The sequence below is a fragment of the Hylaeus anthracinus genome, unplaced genomic scaffold, assembly GCF_026225885.1.
Source record: "Hylaeus anthracinus isolate JK02 unplaced genomic scaffold, UHH_iyHylAnth1.0_haploid 11985, whole genome shotgun sequence".
NCBI lineage: Eukaryota > Metazoa > Arthropoda > Insecta > Hymenoptera > Colletidae > Hylaeus > Hylaeus anthracinus.
In genome coordinates this window covers 5757845-5776625 of record NW_026534333.1, presented here as the reverse complement: position 1 = coordinate 5776625, position 18781 = coordinate 5757845, and the positions used below count along the sequence as shown (strand labels likewise).

Here is an 18781-nt window from a genome sequence, read left to right as displayed (position 1 = left end):
TCGTTTCGTAGTTTCAAGTACCGAGTGAATGCGATCAAACGAAAAGGACGTCCTCGTCATCGACACGTTTCCTCCACGAGCCCGTAATTCGATGTTAACATTTGCAACCCTTTCGTTCCTCCATCCCGTTTCGAAATCACGGAGACATTTCCGCCCTCCGTTGGGAAAAATGTAGGCCGAGTTGCATATCGAGGGCATTGCGCCGGACAAGATCAGAATAGAAATTCGGCTCCGAACGGAAATGGCCGAAGAGCACGATCATGCACAATTTCACCAGATGCCGTGCGGCTCCCGTAACGGGATGCTGAACATTTCCACGTAGCGGTGCTGCTGGACTCCGCAACTTTTGTCAGTGGGCAGATAGCTCTTGTGTGCAAGTTCGGTTGGTCCAATGAAAAGTGAAAATTTTCGCGCCGCGCTCGCGCTCGGCCCATAAATTTCAACGAACTTTCGTCATGGACAAAGCGACGAGCTTTCCACCCACACCAACCCGCACCTGTCCGACCCGGAAACTTTCCAGCTGGGCGAAAAAGTGAGAGACCAGCCTCTGGTATTTACGCTCCGCAAAAAAATGCCCGCAAGAGGGGCGAGGAGCGAAGGAACGACGAAGGAAATATCTTTTTTTTATCATCTCTAGCAAAGAGTTTCTTTCGCGGGACGATATTTCATAATTATCACCGTTGCCACCCCCACCTCTCGCTACCCCAAGCTTTTTGTTTCTGTAATTACTGCGACGGCACGAAGTGGCTTCTCACGGTCGCTGCAATAACGTCAGCATCGTGGCTTTCGAAGCGCTGGCCTGCATCTTTGATGAGATTGGAAAAGTCCTTTTGTATGCTTCTCGCGTTATTTCGCTTTATTGAGTTGTCGCTACCGGTATTTTTATCGTTGCCATTTGTCAGGAAGTGATTGCCCATTCGTGAAAACATTTGTCATTTTTAAATCGTAAAGGTGAAATGCTTGGAATACTATAAATTTAAAGTTGGGTACTAAGTCTCTAAACAGAGTGTACATCTCGTATCTAATAGACGTTTATTATGCTCCTTGCTATCCAATTTTATAACCCTAGGACACTTACCTGCGCCAATTATCTCTCATGTTCTCATCTTTATGGTTATCGATGTCTTATACATATTCATACACCTCTACCACTCTTGGTACTTTAGAATTCAAATTTTGCCACACTCACACGTCACGCCTGTCTCGATCCACTCACCTGTTCCCTCTATTTATATCAATCCTGCTTCGTTATTTGATTATCAAGCACTGAATGCGAAAACTCGCGCGTTTACAGCAGCTATTACTATCAATTTCTTTGCTCTTTTCCTCCGCTATGCTTACCCTCGGTATAATATGAATAATTCTTGCTCGTAATGGGGCAAGTATATTGTGCTGCGATCATGATAATCTGTCAGAAACTACCCCACCTTTTGCTTAGCATTAGTATTTTATTTAAACTTTTTCATTCATGTGGCAATACTATGAATTAACGCTAAAAGTACGATAAGTGGAATCAGAAATGTACACAAGTCAAAACGCATTAGGAAGTCGTTGAAACTGTTCTTCTGTGCAGCTCTCGAAGACTTAACGAATTTGTTCTAGGTGTATTAGACGTCGTCGAATACGAAATATTTTGTAACTTAAAAGGTAACCCCACTTTTGTTAATATTTAGACCGTATGGTCGGCAACAGATAGTTAAAATTCATATTTTATACGGCAACCAAAGAAGCGTGCAGAAATGTTTCCTCCAGCTTTCAGAAATTTCCAAAGTAAGATGCAAATTTTAAGTATCATTAAGTATTCATTCGTTGTACGTGGCATGCGCTCCGTTGCAGGTAAAATAAATTATTCAGCAAAGTTTGAATAACCGTTGAATTCAGTTGAAAATTTGAATTTATTAGACTGCATGTCAGGGGAAAAAAGAACCGTCGAGAAATTTAATTAAACTGCCTGACAGACGCCCACAATTTTTCGAGGAATATAACGCTCGTCGCGAAAAATTGTCAGATCCGCGCTACGTTTTGATACGTGCAGCCAACGGGTTGCTTAATTATCTAATTGAATTTTCGTTTAAAAATTTAGCGAGCGTCTTGTTTGTTTTGAAAAAATTTAGCTACGAATACACGTGGAATATCAAACATCGCGAAATGATCTCACAATTAGCAATTATGCATCAGTTTCGACAAGTTTACCAACGTTGTTTCCATGCACACGTCGAAACAATTTCGCATCCCTATTCTTGGAGCTGATGAAAATATGTATTACTTCCGGTCCCTATGAAATTCATCGCAGGGGACTCAAGGCAGCATTCATCCACGGATGAATAATTACGCAACTATCTCGTTAAAACAATATCACAATAACATTCTCCGTGGCTGTTAAACAGTAATTTCCATTTCGCGTAATTTATTATGCAATGCTTCCTATCAGCGCGATGCATGGATTCATTTGTACAATAATCGCTGAAACTCACTTAAAATTTCAACACCTAAAATTCAAAACAATTATGGAACTTTCTCTGCCACTATCAAATTTCAAACTATAGTGTTGTGTATAAAATAGGAGAATCTGACGAGGTAATAACGCGTTATCATTTTAATCACACGACAATGAACAAATGTAGCGAGGACAAGTTCCACGATCGAGTGTTTATTCTATTAGCCTTTTTGAAATAAATAATAGCATTAACTAAATTGAAAGATTATTCTGCTTGGAAGGAAGTCTTCTTTGGCAAGCAACTCATTTCACACAGGAAATATACACTTTCCCATGACGCTGCAAAACTTTATTTCTGACACAAAGTTTGTAATATATCGTGCAGTGTGAGGAAAGTTAATGACCTCGGTGACGTGCTTTCAGGACGTTGAGTTTTTAAATGTCGAGAATTTACGAAGTGCAGCGTTAAGCAGAATAATTTGTGACCCGCTATTGCAATAATTCAAAGCCTTGGAAACTTTTCGATAAATTCCCATTCGAGAACTCCACGGATTTCCTATTATCAAAACATTTCAAATATGAAAGATGCATTTTAGAACATATTTTTTATTTACTCTGTTAAGTATTTTCACGATTATATAAATTTTTCTTAACGTATTTTTTAAACAAATATTCAAAGAAAGTATCGAATCTTTGCACGAAAGGGATCAATATTTAGGTCGGTAAACATTTCTTTCCTCGCGTTGACATCAGTTTTATTCAAGCTAATGCATTTGTCAACATTTCTAAATTTGAAGTTACGTTGCCCGTGTTCACATAAATATTTATTTTCGTTGTCAATGGTGGCGGCTCATCCAGCATTGGTTTTTATTTGGCAGTAGCTTGTGGCTGCAGGTTCGATCGCCGTAAAAACCATTACATTGTTCGTTTTATTTCTCAAATGGGGAAATCCCGAAATATTCAAATATGGTTTTCTCAAGATACCAAATTGGAAATTCCCTCGAGCGCACTCGCCGTTTCCCTGAGCGAACTAAACCACGAAAGGATTAAAATACGCGATTCGGTAGTTTCGTCTTTATAAATCCTCGAGGATACTCTTGAAATAGACGTAGGCCCGTGTTTCCCCGTCGAGTATCAGTAGCGAATTCGAGCTCACTTCTCGCCGTCCTTTCTCATCTCGCGGTTGCTGTTCCTTACCCGTGGCCCTTCCATGGAAACCGAGAAAACGAAGAAGAAAAGCTCTCGCTACACCGACAAATCGATCCCCGACAGCTTTTATTTCTCACCAACGGTCATGTGCTAAAGCGTTTAAATGGCTTCTGTTTATTATTTATTTTCGTTTTTATAATTATAAAATATAATTGGGGACACAAAATTCAGGATTTTTTTTTTATCTTTTCCATACCCTAAAGATTAAATTACATTAGTACGAGAAGAAAAAATAATTCAGGTCTGAAAGTGTTAATAAACACGCTTGGAGAGACATCATTTTGTAATTATCTAGAATAAGGATCTAACCTCCATGCGCAGAATTTTGAATAGACGAACTTTCAGCTGATGTTTGCTCGGTAGAACACACTGGTCTAAAACATACTGATCCCATCAGCGGAATATGTAATCTTGCGAATACATACACCAGTGAATTGGACTTCTTTGACGGATCGCCTACCTCCCACGTATCCACCATTCGTAGCCATTGCCACAGATTCAACTACCGAGTTATAGTCACTATACAAACTTCGGTTTGGAACATCTGGCGCAGACCTTGAAACATCGTCTTAACATAATAACTTTACGTATCAGCGTTGAGCAAAATGTAATCCGCGATGTGCAATTAATAAATAATCGTGCATGGTTACCTTTGGAAGGACTGCAAACGAATTTCGTCAGAATTCGAGGTCGATCTTGAAGCTCGAAAATCTCCTTGGTTTACTAAAATTTTTCGAAATTGCAAATGCATCGGCTGGAGGTAACGAAATCTAACAAACATTCTATTCTCAAGTGGAGTAACGAATAAGTAATTAATCGAATAAATTTTTTGCTATTTCAGAATGCTGGCAGCTCGTGATCAAGAGCGTGAACGTCCCAGAAAGGGTGAAGGTGGGAGAGGCGGATTACGTGATTCTGGACTGCGACTATGATTTCGAGAACACGCCTAGCAAGGGATTAGTCGTGAAATGGTTCTTCAACGTCAACGAAGTGGCTTACCAATGGATATACGGTAGAAATCCTTTGGCCGGCGAGCTCATGGAGAAGTACGTCGACCTGAAGTACGAAGCCAGCGACGATCCGTACACCAAGTACCGAGCCATGAAATTGAATAAGCCCGGTATCGATCTTACCGGCGACTACAGGTGCGTCATATCCACTTTCGCGGACGAGCGGTCTGCCAATGCCTCCATGGTTGTGTATTGTAAGTATACCACTATTTACGACCAACCTAACCGCTGTTGATTTACGATCCTTTATGCCGATTTATGCCCAACAGACTACCGGGCAATCATCCTTTCTAGCGAGGACGCGACGGGACGATTTTATTTTCGCATTTCGCCTCGGCCATCTTCTCCGTGACTCCTGGGATGAACCAGAACGCGTTTTCTCGCGACATCGGTTCGATTTTCATTCCTGATAGACCTTTCCGTTTGAAACCTTTACTGTCTACTCTCACGTACGAAAAATAAACGTTATCTTTTGAATTCTACTCGAACACTATGGGACTTTCAAATTTTTCTGTATTTGTTCGTAAGAAATCTGTATTTCTCCCTAAAAGTCTCTGCATTTAACCCTTGGCGTTAGGATGTCTCTTCTGCAACGGGTTAATATGCATATTTATTCGTTAATACGTTGACGAAGTTTTTATTAAAGCTACGTTCTTAACTCTTAGTGATCCACCCGCGTGCTGTCTTTTCCCATTTAGTTTGCTGACTCGCAACGCCGAATATTGGATCTCAGACTGCAATATCTACAACAATTCGGCAACGAAATATTAAGTTTAAACGGAGATTATCAACGTAATCCACGGATTAGGAATACTCCTTTAGGGGATATGAAATCGTAATTGTCGATAGTGTCGAGTCAGGGAGTACTTACGGCCCTCGTGCCTTCCGAGAATCGATTGTTCCTTCAGGAGCAGTTTGAAATGTTTCATAGAGGAATCAAGGTAGTTGTTCGCCTTCCCTCGTCGAGTCCAATATTAACTGCGACGAGCGACGAACTTTCTTTCCTTTTTGTAAATTTCACTTTCTCAAAAATTCGGACCGGATTCCTACTTTAGCAGGCGATTCGCATCATCGATTTCAATAATAGGAAGAAACATCTAGCTGGTTGGAAAATGTCTCGCTACGTTCACTTTAATTTCGATTATGCACCCCCCGCGGAGAAATATGTCCGCGTATATCGCGTGCTTTGTAACACGCGATAAGTGCGCTATATTTGTCAAGTCATGTTACATTTTTACACGTCCTACGCAAGTTTGATGTGAGGTCCCGCGATGTAGAATGATGTTGCGTGAAATAATTCTTGAAATTGCAACGCGACACGAAACAGAGGCGCCAGATTGATCGGATCGCAACGACCGCTTATTTACCTGGGCTCGAATTTTAGTCATGTTAGATGTTGAATTATTTACAACGCTTATAATTAACATCGAAGCATACACGCTTTTCTACACTAATTAGGTTGATATAATTAATGTTACGTTTGTTACACGTGAGGCAATTAGTCGATGTAATTAAGAAATAACCGAGTGCGTGGACAGGAAAGGCGAGTGTAACTGGAAATTAAACGAATCGGTTTGAAGTATTTAGTTTATTTTTCATTTTCACGGTAAATAATCTTTGATCGAAATATTTTCGGTGAACGAGCATTGATCGAATTTGTGTATCGATTACGTAACATTTTGCCGCTGATATTTACGCGAATCGCTTTTGCAACTGAATATAGAACTGAATTATGTATTTAGTCGCAATCCCGGCGTATCGTGCACGTTAATCAAATATTTTCATCGATAATTCGAAATGAAATGTAATTTAAAAACGACATTTATTAAACGCAAAATTGAGAAGAAAAATGAATAGTCAAAATGGGATTTCGCGACTGTTGACGATTAAAATTATTCGAAAACTTTATTTGCCGTTTCGCGTGTAAATTCTGTAGTAGATTTTCAGTATTAAATTTATGATCTCAAATCCATACCTCTGGATCGCAGATTATTTAGGTTCGGTTATCAAACAAACGCAAATTGCAAATTTCAATTAAATTCGCAAATTAACACTTTGGGATCAATATTACTGTTTCAAAAGTTAGTGAGGTTAGTAAAATTCATGCAGATATTCCAATAGCATTTATAATAGTGTCGTTACGATTGTCGTTAACTTTAAAAAATAGTACGTATACCCCTTGAAATTATGTTTTTGAGAAACAAGAAGTGAGGAGGTCCACCCGAAAATTGTACAAGAGATATTTAAACGATATAACGCGATAATAGCATTACGCAAAAGCCACGTCCGCGGTAATTTTATTTACAACATTTACCAACATCGCCGAAGTTAATCGATATAATATGCATTATTGATCCGTTGAAAATCCTCGTACGAAGCGAACGGTGGTGTTTCAGTGTCCATAATCTGTAAATTTTAGTACGGTTATAGTCAGTAACGAAATTATTGGACCACACTCGACCGAGTTTTCCTCCAATACGGAATAAAACGATCTCCCTAATTCGAAGCGAAACGATAACCGTGAAAGTGCCGCTTTTGACAAACATTCTCACGCAGCAAGTGGATGACTAATTATCGATGCCCGTAGGAGCGATTTATTGCTAGCGACATGCAAGAAAGCGAAACGTTCCGCAGGCTGGCCATCAAATATTTGCCAACGGAGTTGGAGCAGCGTGTATTCAAGACAGATTATTTTGACGACAAATAGACAACTCGCTGGGGAAAAAATACCGAGCGCCATGGATGTGGTCGGGTTGGTGATTTAAAATTCTAACTCGAAAAGGTTAAACATTACTCGTAGTCGTTCGACGCCTCTATTGGCTGTATACTGGATAAATTTATTGGCCAGGCCAAGGGTTGTTTGATTTTAAACGATCAACTTTTCAGTAGTCTGTTTGGTTTCCTTGAAAGTTGTTGGTCAAACGCTGCTTCCAATCTTGCTTTGAAAATTAAAACATTATAGGAGTCGAGGTTTAAACGAGATGACTTTTTATTGCCGAGCAACAAGTAGAGCGGACGCAGGATCAGGGTCGCCAGTAGTTTTATAGTTTGGAATTAACGGACCTGGATAATCATCGTTAAACATAATCTCTTGCGCATGAGTTAATAATTTTGGGTCATTCGGCGATCAGCCAACCGTAAATCATCCGATGGGATAATCGCATAAATATGTATTATTTATGAATGATTCACGGTAGAGTAAACTCTGAACGGCCCCATATTATTCCTATCGTAACTTATCTATCATTCTCTACTTTTGTTAGTTATCGCGTAGTTTCGATTATTTGTTATCCTTCTCATACAGTTTATTCCCTTTCGTTCGATAAAATATGAATTCGACGAGAGTCACAAGCGATTCCACAATTTATTTTAAGGTTAAGCTGCCTTTACCTACCTAACCTTTACTTACGAGAATGAGAAAACGCTTTAACCTTCCAACTTTAACTTTTCCTTCATGAAGTACCAGCAAAGTAACGCCCAAAGTACGAAGACAAGTTTTCGCGAAGTCGAATAGCTCATAGCGTCAAGTGTTACAAGCATTGCTGAGAAAAGACGTACGACGGAGGATATTAATCTCACGAAATTAGGTATCTCGGCTATCGTATCTTGGATGTTTGAAGTTCATCTGAAAGGAAACTTTTCATAACCAGGCAACGGTTTGTTATCCGCATTGGCGGAGGCGCAGTTTCTCTGCAACGTGGAAATGGGAGTTTGAAGGAAGTAACAGAGAATTACCGAAGACTTGTATTGTCTTAACGAAACAAGTTGAAACTATTTCAACCGAGCTTCTATTACGACGAAGGAAAACATTAAAATGCTCAAATGTTACGTCTTAAAAGTTGAACGTACACCTTCCACCGCTGATACCCCTACAAAAGAGGATTTCGAAACTTTTATCATATTACAAATTTTAGAAAAGTATTTGCTTTCTACGGAAACCAACGACAAAACTGTGTTTTTCAAAGTGAATTTTTTTATCGCTTAACAATTGTGAGATACTCTTAAATGATTGTTTTTTATCGAGGTATTTTATACAATTGTCATCCACCAAAATGTATGCAGAATTTTCAGTCTTCGATTACCAATTATAAGTACCAGTTCCTATATAATCCTTGTTTAAATTTCATAATTACTACAGAAATGTAAATGGCACGTCGAGTATAATACAAAACGGTATGAAAGATTAAATAATAAACTTAACAATGGTTCGTGCATAGCTGTGGATATTTTTGTTGTGAACAACAAAGCACGCCTTACAATTGCTATTAAATAGGCCATGAAAGCCACACTAGAAAGTTTTAATTCCAAGTTTTTACAGTTTTCTCATGCTTATCCGTCCTTCTCCTCTTCAGTTCTGCAAATTATGTCGAGAGAACCACGGCGATAATGCAGAACGAATACGAATACATGGGTTCCTTGAAAAACTGTGTAATTAGAGCTGAGTACATTGTAGTGCATGCGACTCGCGTTTCCTCGTGCCCCGAATGGATTCCTCTTTTTCCATTCTATGCGCCTGTAAGATCACAATTACGAGAGAAAACAGGTGGATCGCTGAATGTCGGGACTGTCCTCAATAATTTAATATTGCATTAAACCCAAGCGGCCTCGTTCATTTTCCTGTTCCAGCGTGCTCGCACTTTTGAATTCTCAGTCGACTCATAATATCTCCCCGTAGACAAATTCGCGTCCGATTTGATTAAATTCCGATTTCAAGTGTTTCCCGACGTAATAACCACGCCGTTCTCCCTGGGACTTTCCGTCTCCATTAACTCGTAATTAGCAATGTATTTTTACCTCTACGGAAAATTATATTTTCCTCTCAAATTGTTTACGAACCGTAGGGAGATATTATGAAAACGATTTTGAGCTGACAAACGGCATAATCTAGACGGCTTGAAACGTTTTAAAACATTTTAGATCATCATTTCATTTATGGAGTGCTTTAATCTATAAAGAATATTTTACTTGAGTCCTTCAATTCAAAGTTCAGTTTAAGCGTTCAGCTAGTTTGGTTCATAGGAAAATGGAATGCCGCACATGCGACCCAAATTCACGCGTAATTTCAATCGATGCTTCTAATTAGTGTATTTGTCGTGAAACTTCCCATATTTGCACGAAATTATGGCGACTATAGCGGCGCATTCGCAAGTACGCCCATAATTTTCCAAGTTCTCGCGGAAAGGTTTGTCTTGGGGAATAACTTTCGAATAATTTGCTGGCCCATCTGCTACTGCCGCTATGTAAACACTACCACAATATTACTTTCCTTCGAGAGTGAGTGGAAAGTTTTAAAATAATTTCAACGCAGCGTCTTTACCTAAAACTGTTTTCCTTAGTCGGAGACGTAGGCTCCGAATGCGTAAATATCTCGATATTTTCATTGGAAGATTGTATTTACCATACTCGGACCAAGCGAAACCTTTGTCGTTCTAATGTATCAATTATTTTTCACCAAAAGACTACCACTCTTCCATCGATGGAAACCGAAATACGCAACGCGAGTTTCGATTATGGAAAAATGTCTTTATAGCTTGTATTCATGTTTCGGTTTCGCTAAATACATATCAACTGGCTGAATTTCAATAAACGTTTCATGTACCTCCTCGCGTACAAATATTATACGATAAACTGATGTGTAAACAGAGGCGGTGAAACACTCGGTCCCGGTCTCTTTGGTACGATACAACATTGAACAAAGTATCCAAATTGATTACATTTCGGAGCGCAACGGAATAAATGCAAGCCTAATTGAAAGACAATTCATTCGGATTATCCGGCTACTGTATTATTCGTATTAAATGGAAATTCGGATTATCAAATTTCCGTGAATTCACTGCGAAATAAGCAACTCGAGCTGATTTAAATCAACAAATATCAAGAGATTCGATCAAACATACCGACTTATTATTTATTGACATAATGTTATCTAATTAGTAGTTCGGTAGTTTTATATTAATGAACTGTAATGTACAACGCTTGCTAATTATCGTTGTGACAGAAATCGATTTAGATCGATACGATAAAAAATAATAATCCTCATCGAAGGATCTGTTACTCCTCTTTAATAACATAATTGATACATGATAGTTTAATGTAATAATAATTCGTTGAAATGGGATTTGAACGTTGTCTCTTTACAGCAAGCATTAATGTACATAAATCTGATTAAATTACACCGAGACGTGTGAATGAATAATAAATAAAGTTATAACTGCTAAATACAGGAGAAATGTACAATTTAAACGGGTCACTGTGAATTCGTGTACATTTCAAATTCGCAGTACTTCAGAAAACTAAATATTCGTCGACCACGCGTAACGTCGATTACCGAGTCTGACCATTACTCCCTATTTCTACTTGTGTCAGCGCTTGTAAACTTACTTACCGTTTCACAATGTTACTATCTCTCAACTACAAACATGGTAGCACTGGTTCTGGCGCATATTTAGAACCAGTTAAACCCGATATTATCGTACCACCGTCGACGTTTACGAACATTAACGCAAGTAGAAATAACGAGTAATGGACGAACGCATTAACCGGTCGTTCTCCGTAGCACGCGCGCCCGCGAATTTTCGAAATCGATTTTCTCGATTTTCTCTATTGGCACATACAGGACATACTTTCCAGATATGTCTCTTATAATTAGACTAGAATACCCCTCGAATTCTCGTACGATTCTGAAACAGATCTGGTCGCTCGCTATTTTCCAAGTTGGAATTCACTTTCGAGAACGTATCATGTCCGCGAAAGAGGTTTTGGCTCGACACCTGGCTTTCTTTTTCGACGACACGAGCGTGGCCAAGGCCGGTGGGATACGATATAATTTGAACTTTTCTGTCACGGTGACACGTACGCAATTTATTTTCCCCGTCGCATTTACCATGACCCCCGCGGCGGGCTGCGGCTGTCCGGTTTCTCGTTCGCGAAAATAAAAGTTGCCGACTGCGCAATGAAACAGAGCAAGGGAACTGGCTCGAGAAACGTCCGGCATTATCGCGATAATGCAGCGTCGTCTTCCAACGGCAGCACGCGGTGTATCCGTTACCATTACCTTTTTATTTTCATTGCCGTACGTGTGGCCGCCGCGAAATATCCACTTTCAGTCCTTGTATCCCGTGTCTGGATTCGATGGACGCTCGTAAATACGTCTCCCTTTTCCGCGCTGTTAATAGCCCGAAGGAAAATTGAATGTTCGTTGCGCCGACCGGATCTGGAATCATTGGGCGATAACCTTCTCAAACGACTTTGCTGGAAATCGACCGACTGACTCTTCGGCCTCGTTTGAGGGAACAATCCGATTTCGAGTGAATTTTAAACCGGATTCTTTTCAAGAAAATAAGAACGTTTGTATTAAGCCGTTCAAAAAGTTCATGCCACTTGTCCTGTTACTCAAAATAATATGCGAAATATACTTTGAAGTGTTACAAACAAAGATAATTTCTTTTATTTTACAATATTTTCTCATTTTCTCAGCACGATCTTATGGTATTTAATAGATAAAGAAACTTCGGGAACATGTTTAACGAAAGTGCTATTCGTAAACGTATGCAAATATGTAGGAGTGCATCGTTAAATTGCTCGAGACAGTGTCCATTTTAAATTAGAATTGACCGTCGATACGAACTGTTAAAAATAAAAGACGAGCAGGTGTGCGCGAAGGATTCGATTTAAAGCTAATGGAATGTACGTGTCAGGGAGTCCCCTCGAAGGCTACGAATGTAAAAAACATTGGCTGTTACATTCGTGTACGCCTTCAGTTCCCTGTTGTCCCTCTCAAGACACTTTCGATATTATTCGGTTCGTTGGAAGAGAAACTGGATAAAGATTTGATAAAGAAAATTCGATAACAAGATTATTCGTTAGAGTTGGATCGTCGTTTATCGTTGGAGAATGTATAACCTAGTTTATTATTGAACAAAAATACACCACTCCGCTAAATGGCACATGGTTAGAGATACAGTTGCACGTGAAAGAGATCTAAATACAGATTGCAACGAAATAGAGTATTGTCTGCGGGGTATAGACTCGTGGAACGTGCGACGAATAAAATTTCACAGTTGCTTTTACAACAATAGCCTCCTAGCTCTCCCGCTTTCGACTACGTCCGAATCGAACGAACAGCCCGGAAATCATTGTCGAACATTAAGCTTTATCGCCCGTACTATGTGCACTCGAATTTATTCGCCAATTTGTCTTATGCCAATAAGCCGTCTGTGAAAAGAGAAATAAAAGCCGGAGGATTGAAATTGCGAGGGAAAAAGTGCGTAGAGGTTTATGGAAGTGAATGGACTCGTAGATTTAATTACGACGACTACAACGAAAAGCTTCCTCCTCGAAAACAACGAAAATATCCGTATTAGAAGCTATATTTCATTTTCTAACGATCCTCGTGTTCCGTTTGTTTCAGCAACGGAGGAGAAATTCGATCTTGTGTATAGAAAGAAAACCATAGATGATAAGGATGGAGTGGAGATAACGTGTAAAGCAGAAGGACTATATCCACAACCTACCCTCGATATATCCATCGAGTAAGTACTCCTGCAAGCTTTCCAACCCCTCAAGCATGCACTAGGTTAAACTACCCAATTTTCTGATATTTTCAAATCGCGATAAAGGCGAAACCTTGCTTATTTATTAAAGAATGGAATGCCGTTGCGCGATTCAATGAGACACGACAGTAGTTTGTTAAGCAAAGCACAACGAACTCTTTAAAACGCGTCGTAGTGACATTGTTTTCCTAGATACGTCACGATAAGGAAAAAAAATGAATGTTAAAAGCGTCGAGTGAAAAAGGGAACAAAAGTCGTCTGATTTTAGCATGAAAAACTTCCGTGAAACCACAGTGTTGTTATTATTTTACATATTCGTTAAGACTTTCATCTTATAGAACGAGATATCTAAAGTTAACGTTACTGAACATTTCCATCGCTTAATTTAAGCTTGCAGTCAGCCTATGTAGCCAGAAGCAACGGTTTAAAAATTATTACAAACTACTCGACTTTCTTTTCTAGGTAAACAAGCATGAAGTAATTTCATTGGGCATTTTCATTTGCAATAGAAAATCCTTCAAGGACCGAGCTTAAAATTTGCTACACAATACGACATGAATCTCCGAAATAACAGTATCATGCTAATGCCGGACATTCGGCTAATATACAAGGTGTCCCGCCAGAATCAGGACTCCGGTTTAGATCCGCGGTTAAAACAGCATAGAAGAATATGTCTAAAATTACGTTTAATGATCTTTAAATGTCGCTACTTCGTTAATTTCAAGTTTCTAGAATTTGCTTTTCATAGAAAATATTCATGCACAAGCTTGTGTGTATATACATATTAATAACGAGTAAACAGAAAGTCTCGATCAAGGTATTATTCATTTACTTTCCACTTGTATATTCGATCTAAAGATTCAGACTAATAGGGATACGAGAAATGAAAATAAAATTTATTTATACAAATGCTTGTACCGACCGAAATACCGAATAGATGAAAATATTTGTTCCCGTCGTCGGAATTGAAGGAAACAATTTGGCGAGGCGTTTCTCCTGGGACACCCCGTATCGCATGATGTTTGGTCTCTAACGCGGCCGTGATAATTTTGCAAACGTCGCTTCCATTGCAGGTCTGTTCCGGAAAAGCAAACAGCGAAGCCCACCGTTACGCTGCGTGACGATGGACTGTACGATATCTTATCACGAACGGCCTTACTGGACGAAGATTTACCGGAAGAGGCGATTGTCAAATGCTTGCTCGGTATACCGAAGGCAAACTACAACGTTTCCCACCAAACCGTCTACTATCGCGGTTAGTATAACGTATTTTAATCTATCCAATCTATCTTCGTTTCTATCTCTCGCTGTCCCCTATCTTTCTATGGGCTTCCGTTACCATTCTGCGTTCGATCTTCATCGCGACGGAGGCGAAAAAGCATTACTTGTTACGGGTAAAATATACAGTTCGCGAATTAACAACAATGCGTTAAGCATAAAGAACATGTAAAAGAGAAGCTTGGAAAGATTTGTACGAAGATCAAGCAATTTGCAAATTCTAATGGATCGAGCAGCGTGTTTGTCATGCCTGCTTTAAACGCACTCGACAAGTTTGCACGTCTTTTACGATAAATATTTGCACGATGAAGGTTGCACTTTTATGACGTAGATGCTCCATCGAGAGACCGTTAATGAATTTCCTTCGAGTTTACCAATTTCTTAGAGCGGTACCAAATGAAAACAGGAAATTCGTTTGCAGAACATTTAATCAGCTTTCGTTCGTCGATTCAACGGTAGTAGCACGTTTCCGTAATTGTATAATTTATATTGTAACAAGTAATTACATTCCTGACGAAGAAGAGAATCCCGAATATTTTTCCCGTAAACAAATTCAAAGAAGAATGAATCGATCGCGATCTATCTTTGTTTCTATACGCCTGGGAGCAGAACATTCGTAAAGTAAGTATCCGAATGTATCTCTGCAACGAAGGTAGAATACAGAAAACACGATAAATGTGAACAGCTTTGTTTTATCGAAGGATACATATGTGGCGGGTACCGTTTCCGTGAATAACATTTGTGTGGCAAGTTTTAATCTTCGAACGTGTATCAAAAATCGTTATCTTTGACCGTGCATTGGATTGCCTTGCCGTTTCATGTGTAATTTTATCTCCTGTGTGTACATGTTCCCTGTACGTATATCTATCTAAACACGAAACGTCAATAACAAATTGAACGCCGTCGACTGTTAGCAAATTCGACGCGCGATGTGCGCGCACTTGGCGGCGTTCCGTGAAACGTTTTAGTGAACGTTAACGTCAACGTTATGCTCGAAACGATATCTTCCTTCGGGGTTGGCAAATAAACAACTCCCCCCACCACGCGTAGCAATTTACGATTTTTGTTTGTTTCACGGTTCTGTTTTCCAGGGAATGCGGAGATACGGGCGCGAAAACGCTCTTCCGCGTTTCCGCTTCCGCGAGGGATATATCGCGACGCAATGGAACGGACTTCCGTCCAACGACATTCGGTTTTAACCGAATGAAAGTCTCCCGCGCGGAAAGTTATAAAGTGAAACGAAAAATAACAAAATGCAGAGCTACGACTTTCATAATGCAACAAATTGTTTGTCATTTCTCGGATATGTATGAAAATTTCCTCTGGCCCTCAAAGGGTTAAATTTCTTCGATTTTACAAAGTATTTGTGTTCGTTCCCTTCGTGGAAGCAGTGGGAAAGAAAGGGAGAAGGGAAACATTTATTGGAACGCGCGGAGGGAGCCCGCGAAGCGTCGAGGCGCAAGCTTCGATGTCTAACAATAAAATATCGCTCATAAAAAAGATGGCCACTAAATTTCATTGACATATTGATTCGATCACGGGCGACTGTAAATTCACAGCGTCGACAGAACGGTACCTTTAGCCAGAGTTTCCTCGTGCGTCTGCAGAAAGTGATGGAAAACTCGTAAACAATGGGTCGAATCTAATAATCGGCGCTCCAATGTGCGATAAATCTTACTTTTAATATCCGTATGTTCCTTTGTCAAGCGTGACGAAAAGGAGACACCGGGATTTATAGAGAAATCAACGCGTAGGTTTCGAATGCGAATGGATGTCTGTAGCATCGGTAGATAGAATTTGCTGGCGCGTTTCTCCTCGGCTAACGGAAGATTAAGGCAACATAAACCGTGGAAATCATTCTTTTCCCGCGTTCTGGGAGCACTTTCCCCGCTACTTGGAGGGCAGTATCCGGTGCTGTCTTAATCGGGGTCCAGGGTTTCAGTTCATTACACGTGTTTCATTATCCCGGTGGCGTTCCATCTCCCAAGATGACGTTCCAGCAGCGTCGGTCGAGGTTCAAAGGCCCACGCCCACGCCGAAGGGTCAAGTAGTGGGCGGCGACAGGTCTTAGCGCGTGTATCGCGTTTACTCGCAGATGGTCGGGTATTTTGCGGCGAAACTTGTAGCCACGTCCTTCCTCTAGCCTCGTTATCATCTCGGCCAAAGAAGGGGTTTTCAGCTCATCCGGTTGCAGCAGCCTGCGGTGAGACGAAGGAAGGACTAAATTACACAGGTTAAATTGCTTGTACTTCCAACCGTCACGCCCCGCCTATTATCATCCAATTTTCCCTTTGCGAACTAAATCTTCCAAGTTGGTCGGATCTGAAAAACTCGAGAGGACTTCCGGCGTCGTCTACGTCGTCCTCGTCTACGTCGTCCTCGTCTACGTCGTCGTTGCCGTTGGTGTGACGCTTTTACGAGGTAGCTCCTTCGTTAGCTCTCCGTGCCACGTGTTCCCCAATTTGCACCCGTCTGTTCGACATTCGCGCGCGTGACGAGCATCGTGATCTGTTTCGGTCACTTTCACGGGGGCTGGGTTATTATCGATACGTACCACTGAAGGGGGAGATCGAGTGGAACAGGTAGGGGAACACTCTGCCTGATGAACTAATTTGGCCCGCTTGATGCGGGTACGTGAAACTTATGGAAATTAGAGATAGAATGGAACCTTACTAAACATTGCTCCTAATTGTAGGAAATAGGAATAGAATTCTTAGCTTTCTGTAGACTTTTTAGATCCAGCTATTCCTTGAAAAATAAATGAAAAATAGTAAAAGCAAATCCAGTATTAATAATAGAATTTTTAAATTGAAAAGACGGGTACCCTAACAGGTATTTTCGTATTATTAAAATTAAGTGTACTTTTGCGGAATTTAAAAGCGCAGGAGTGGATCGAGACTCGAGCTTTTCGTACTTCTCGCGGAATAACTCTGACTCGAGACTTCTTCATTCCTCTACACGATTATCTCTCCCGGTTGTCACGAAACTAGCATAATAAAATTAAAGGACTCCAAAGTTCTCGTGGCATTATGTAGCATAATACAGCGCTCATTTACCGTTGCACCAAACCACGACAGATTAATTAAGTTGCTGAAGAAACTTTTGGAAAAAATATTTACCTTCCGTTTCGAGTTGAGACAGTTGCGAATATAAATATTTCATAAAATATTTTAACGTCATAAACGCTGAAAACTCGCGGGAATTTTTATGTTTAATTTCCCTGAAAGAATTCCTAGAAAATTGTGCGCGCAAAAACGCTATAACGTTTTTTAATAAACCCGGACACGAACATTTTCATGCAAAATATTATAAATTCTTTGGAATAAAATAGAGCTTTCGAATAGACAAACACGTCTCGCTTTGCATTTTATTTTTTCGTTTCGTTTTTGTGTTGTCGTTTATTGATTTTGTGGAGAATAGTATGAATATGTATCGTTTTGAGTGCATGCTAAATGTGAAATGCATTTATCATTTGTTTTTTCGTTTGTTTGATAATTTAGTGATTTTTTGCTCAGTTTTACCCTAACGATCCGAAAATGTCAAGGTTTCATGATCGCATCATTATCCCCGTATCATTATTATTTACATTAGTTTGCCAATAAACGTTGTATCTGTAGAGTAACATGTACACATTGGAAAAACGCTTTTTATTGATTCAGGAAGTCACTCCAGATCATTCATTTCTCTAAAAAATCTGTACGAACTTATCACCGAACCTCACGTATTATTACTCTTTCTATTTTTCACAATTCTTCTTTTTCTCACTTTTTTTCATTTTCTATTTCTTTTACATACATTTTCATTCATATCATTCCAATCTCTTATAATCAGAGTTCAGCATCAAACGAGACATTATTTTCTGTTTTTAAGAAGATTCTTGCCTAACCTTGTCCGCCGCGTATCCACGTGTTCACCTTTGCTGTAACCGTGACAAGGGATTGTTCTGGTTAGTAACGAGCTAACACCGCGATTGGCCGGTCGAGAATCTAACACTGTTACCCAGTTCTGTAGAAATATCTGTGCTTACTACTTGATGGACGCGATATGTGGTGTTTGTTGTGCAGGAACGCCTACTACTACTTCAACTGCTACAACGAAGCTGCTGCAGATAATGGAGAACCAAGCGCTAGACAACTCAGGGGCTGGCAATGGTGGTGGTAAGGCTTGTAAATTTCTCCTCGTCTATTCACAGCATCACCACCATAAGCCACCATCGTTCATGAGATTTGGAAACTTTGACAAGATCGATAGTGTTGTCTTTCTTGCGTGCAGGATTCCAATTCCCAAGCACTCCA

At 40.0% G+C, this 18781-nt stretch overlaps 1 protein-coding gene across 4 annotated transcripts in view; it reads left to right on the top strand.

Moving 5' to 3' along the window:
* Nucleotides 1–18781, top strand: part of LOC128886580 (uncharacterized) — a 279072-nt gene that overhangs the window by 251896 nt on the left and 8395 nt on the right. For 3 of the 4 annotated variants that reach the window (XM_054141594.1, XM_054141593.1, XM_054141595.1), the window contains 4 exons: nt 4488–4850; nt 13067–13187; nt 14282–14463; nt 18551–18643. In XM_054141594.1, coding sequence (XP_053997569.1) covers nt 4488–4850; nt 13067–13187; nt 14282–14463; nt 18551–18643 — 759 coding nt within the window. The remainder of the gene's footprint in view (nt 1–4487; nt 4851–13066; nt 13188–14281; nt 14464–18550; nt 18644–18781) is intronic. The other variant, XM_054141596.1, reaches the window with a different exon arrangement.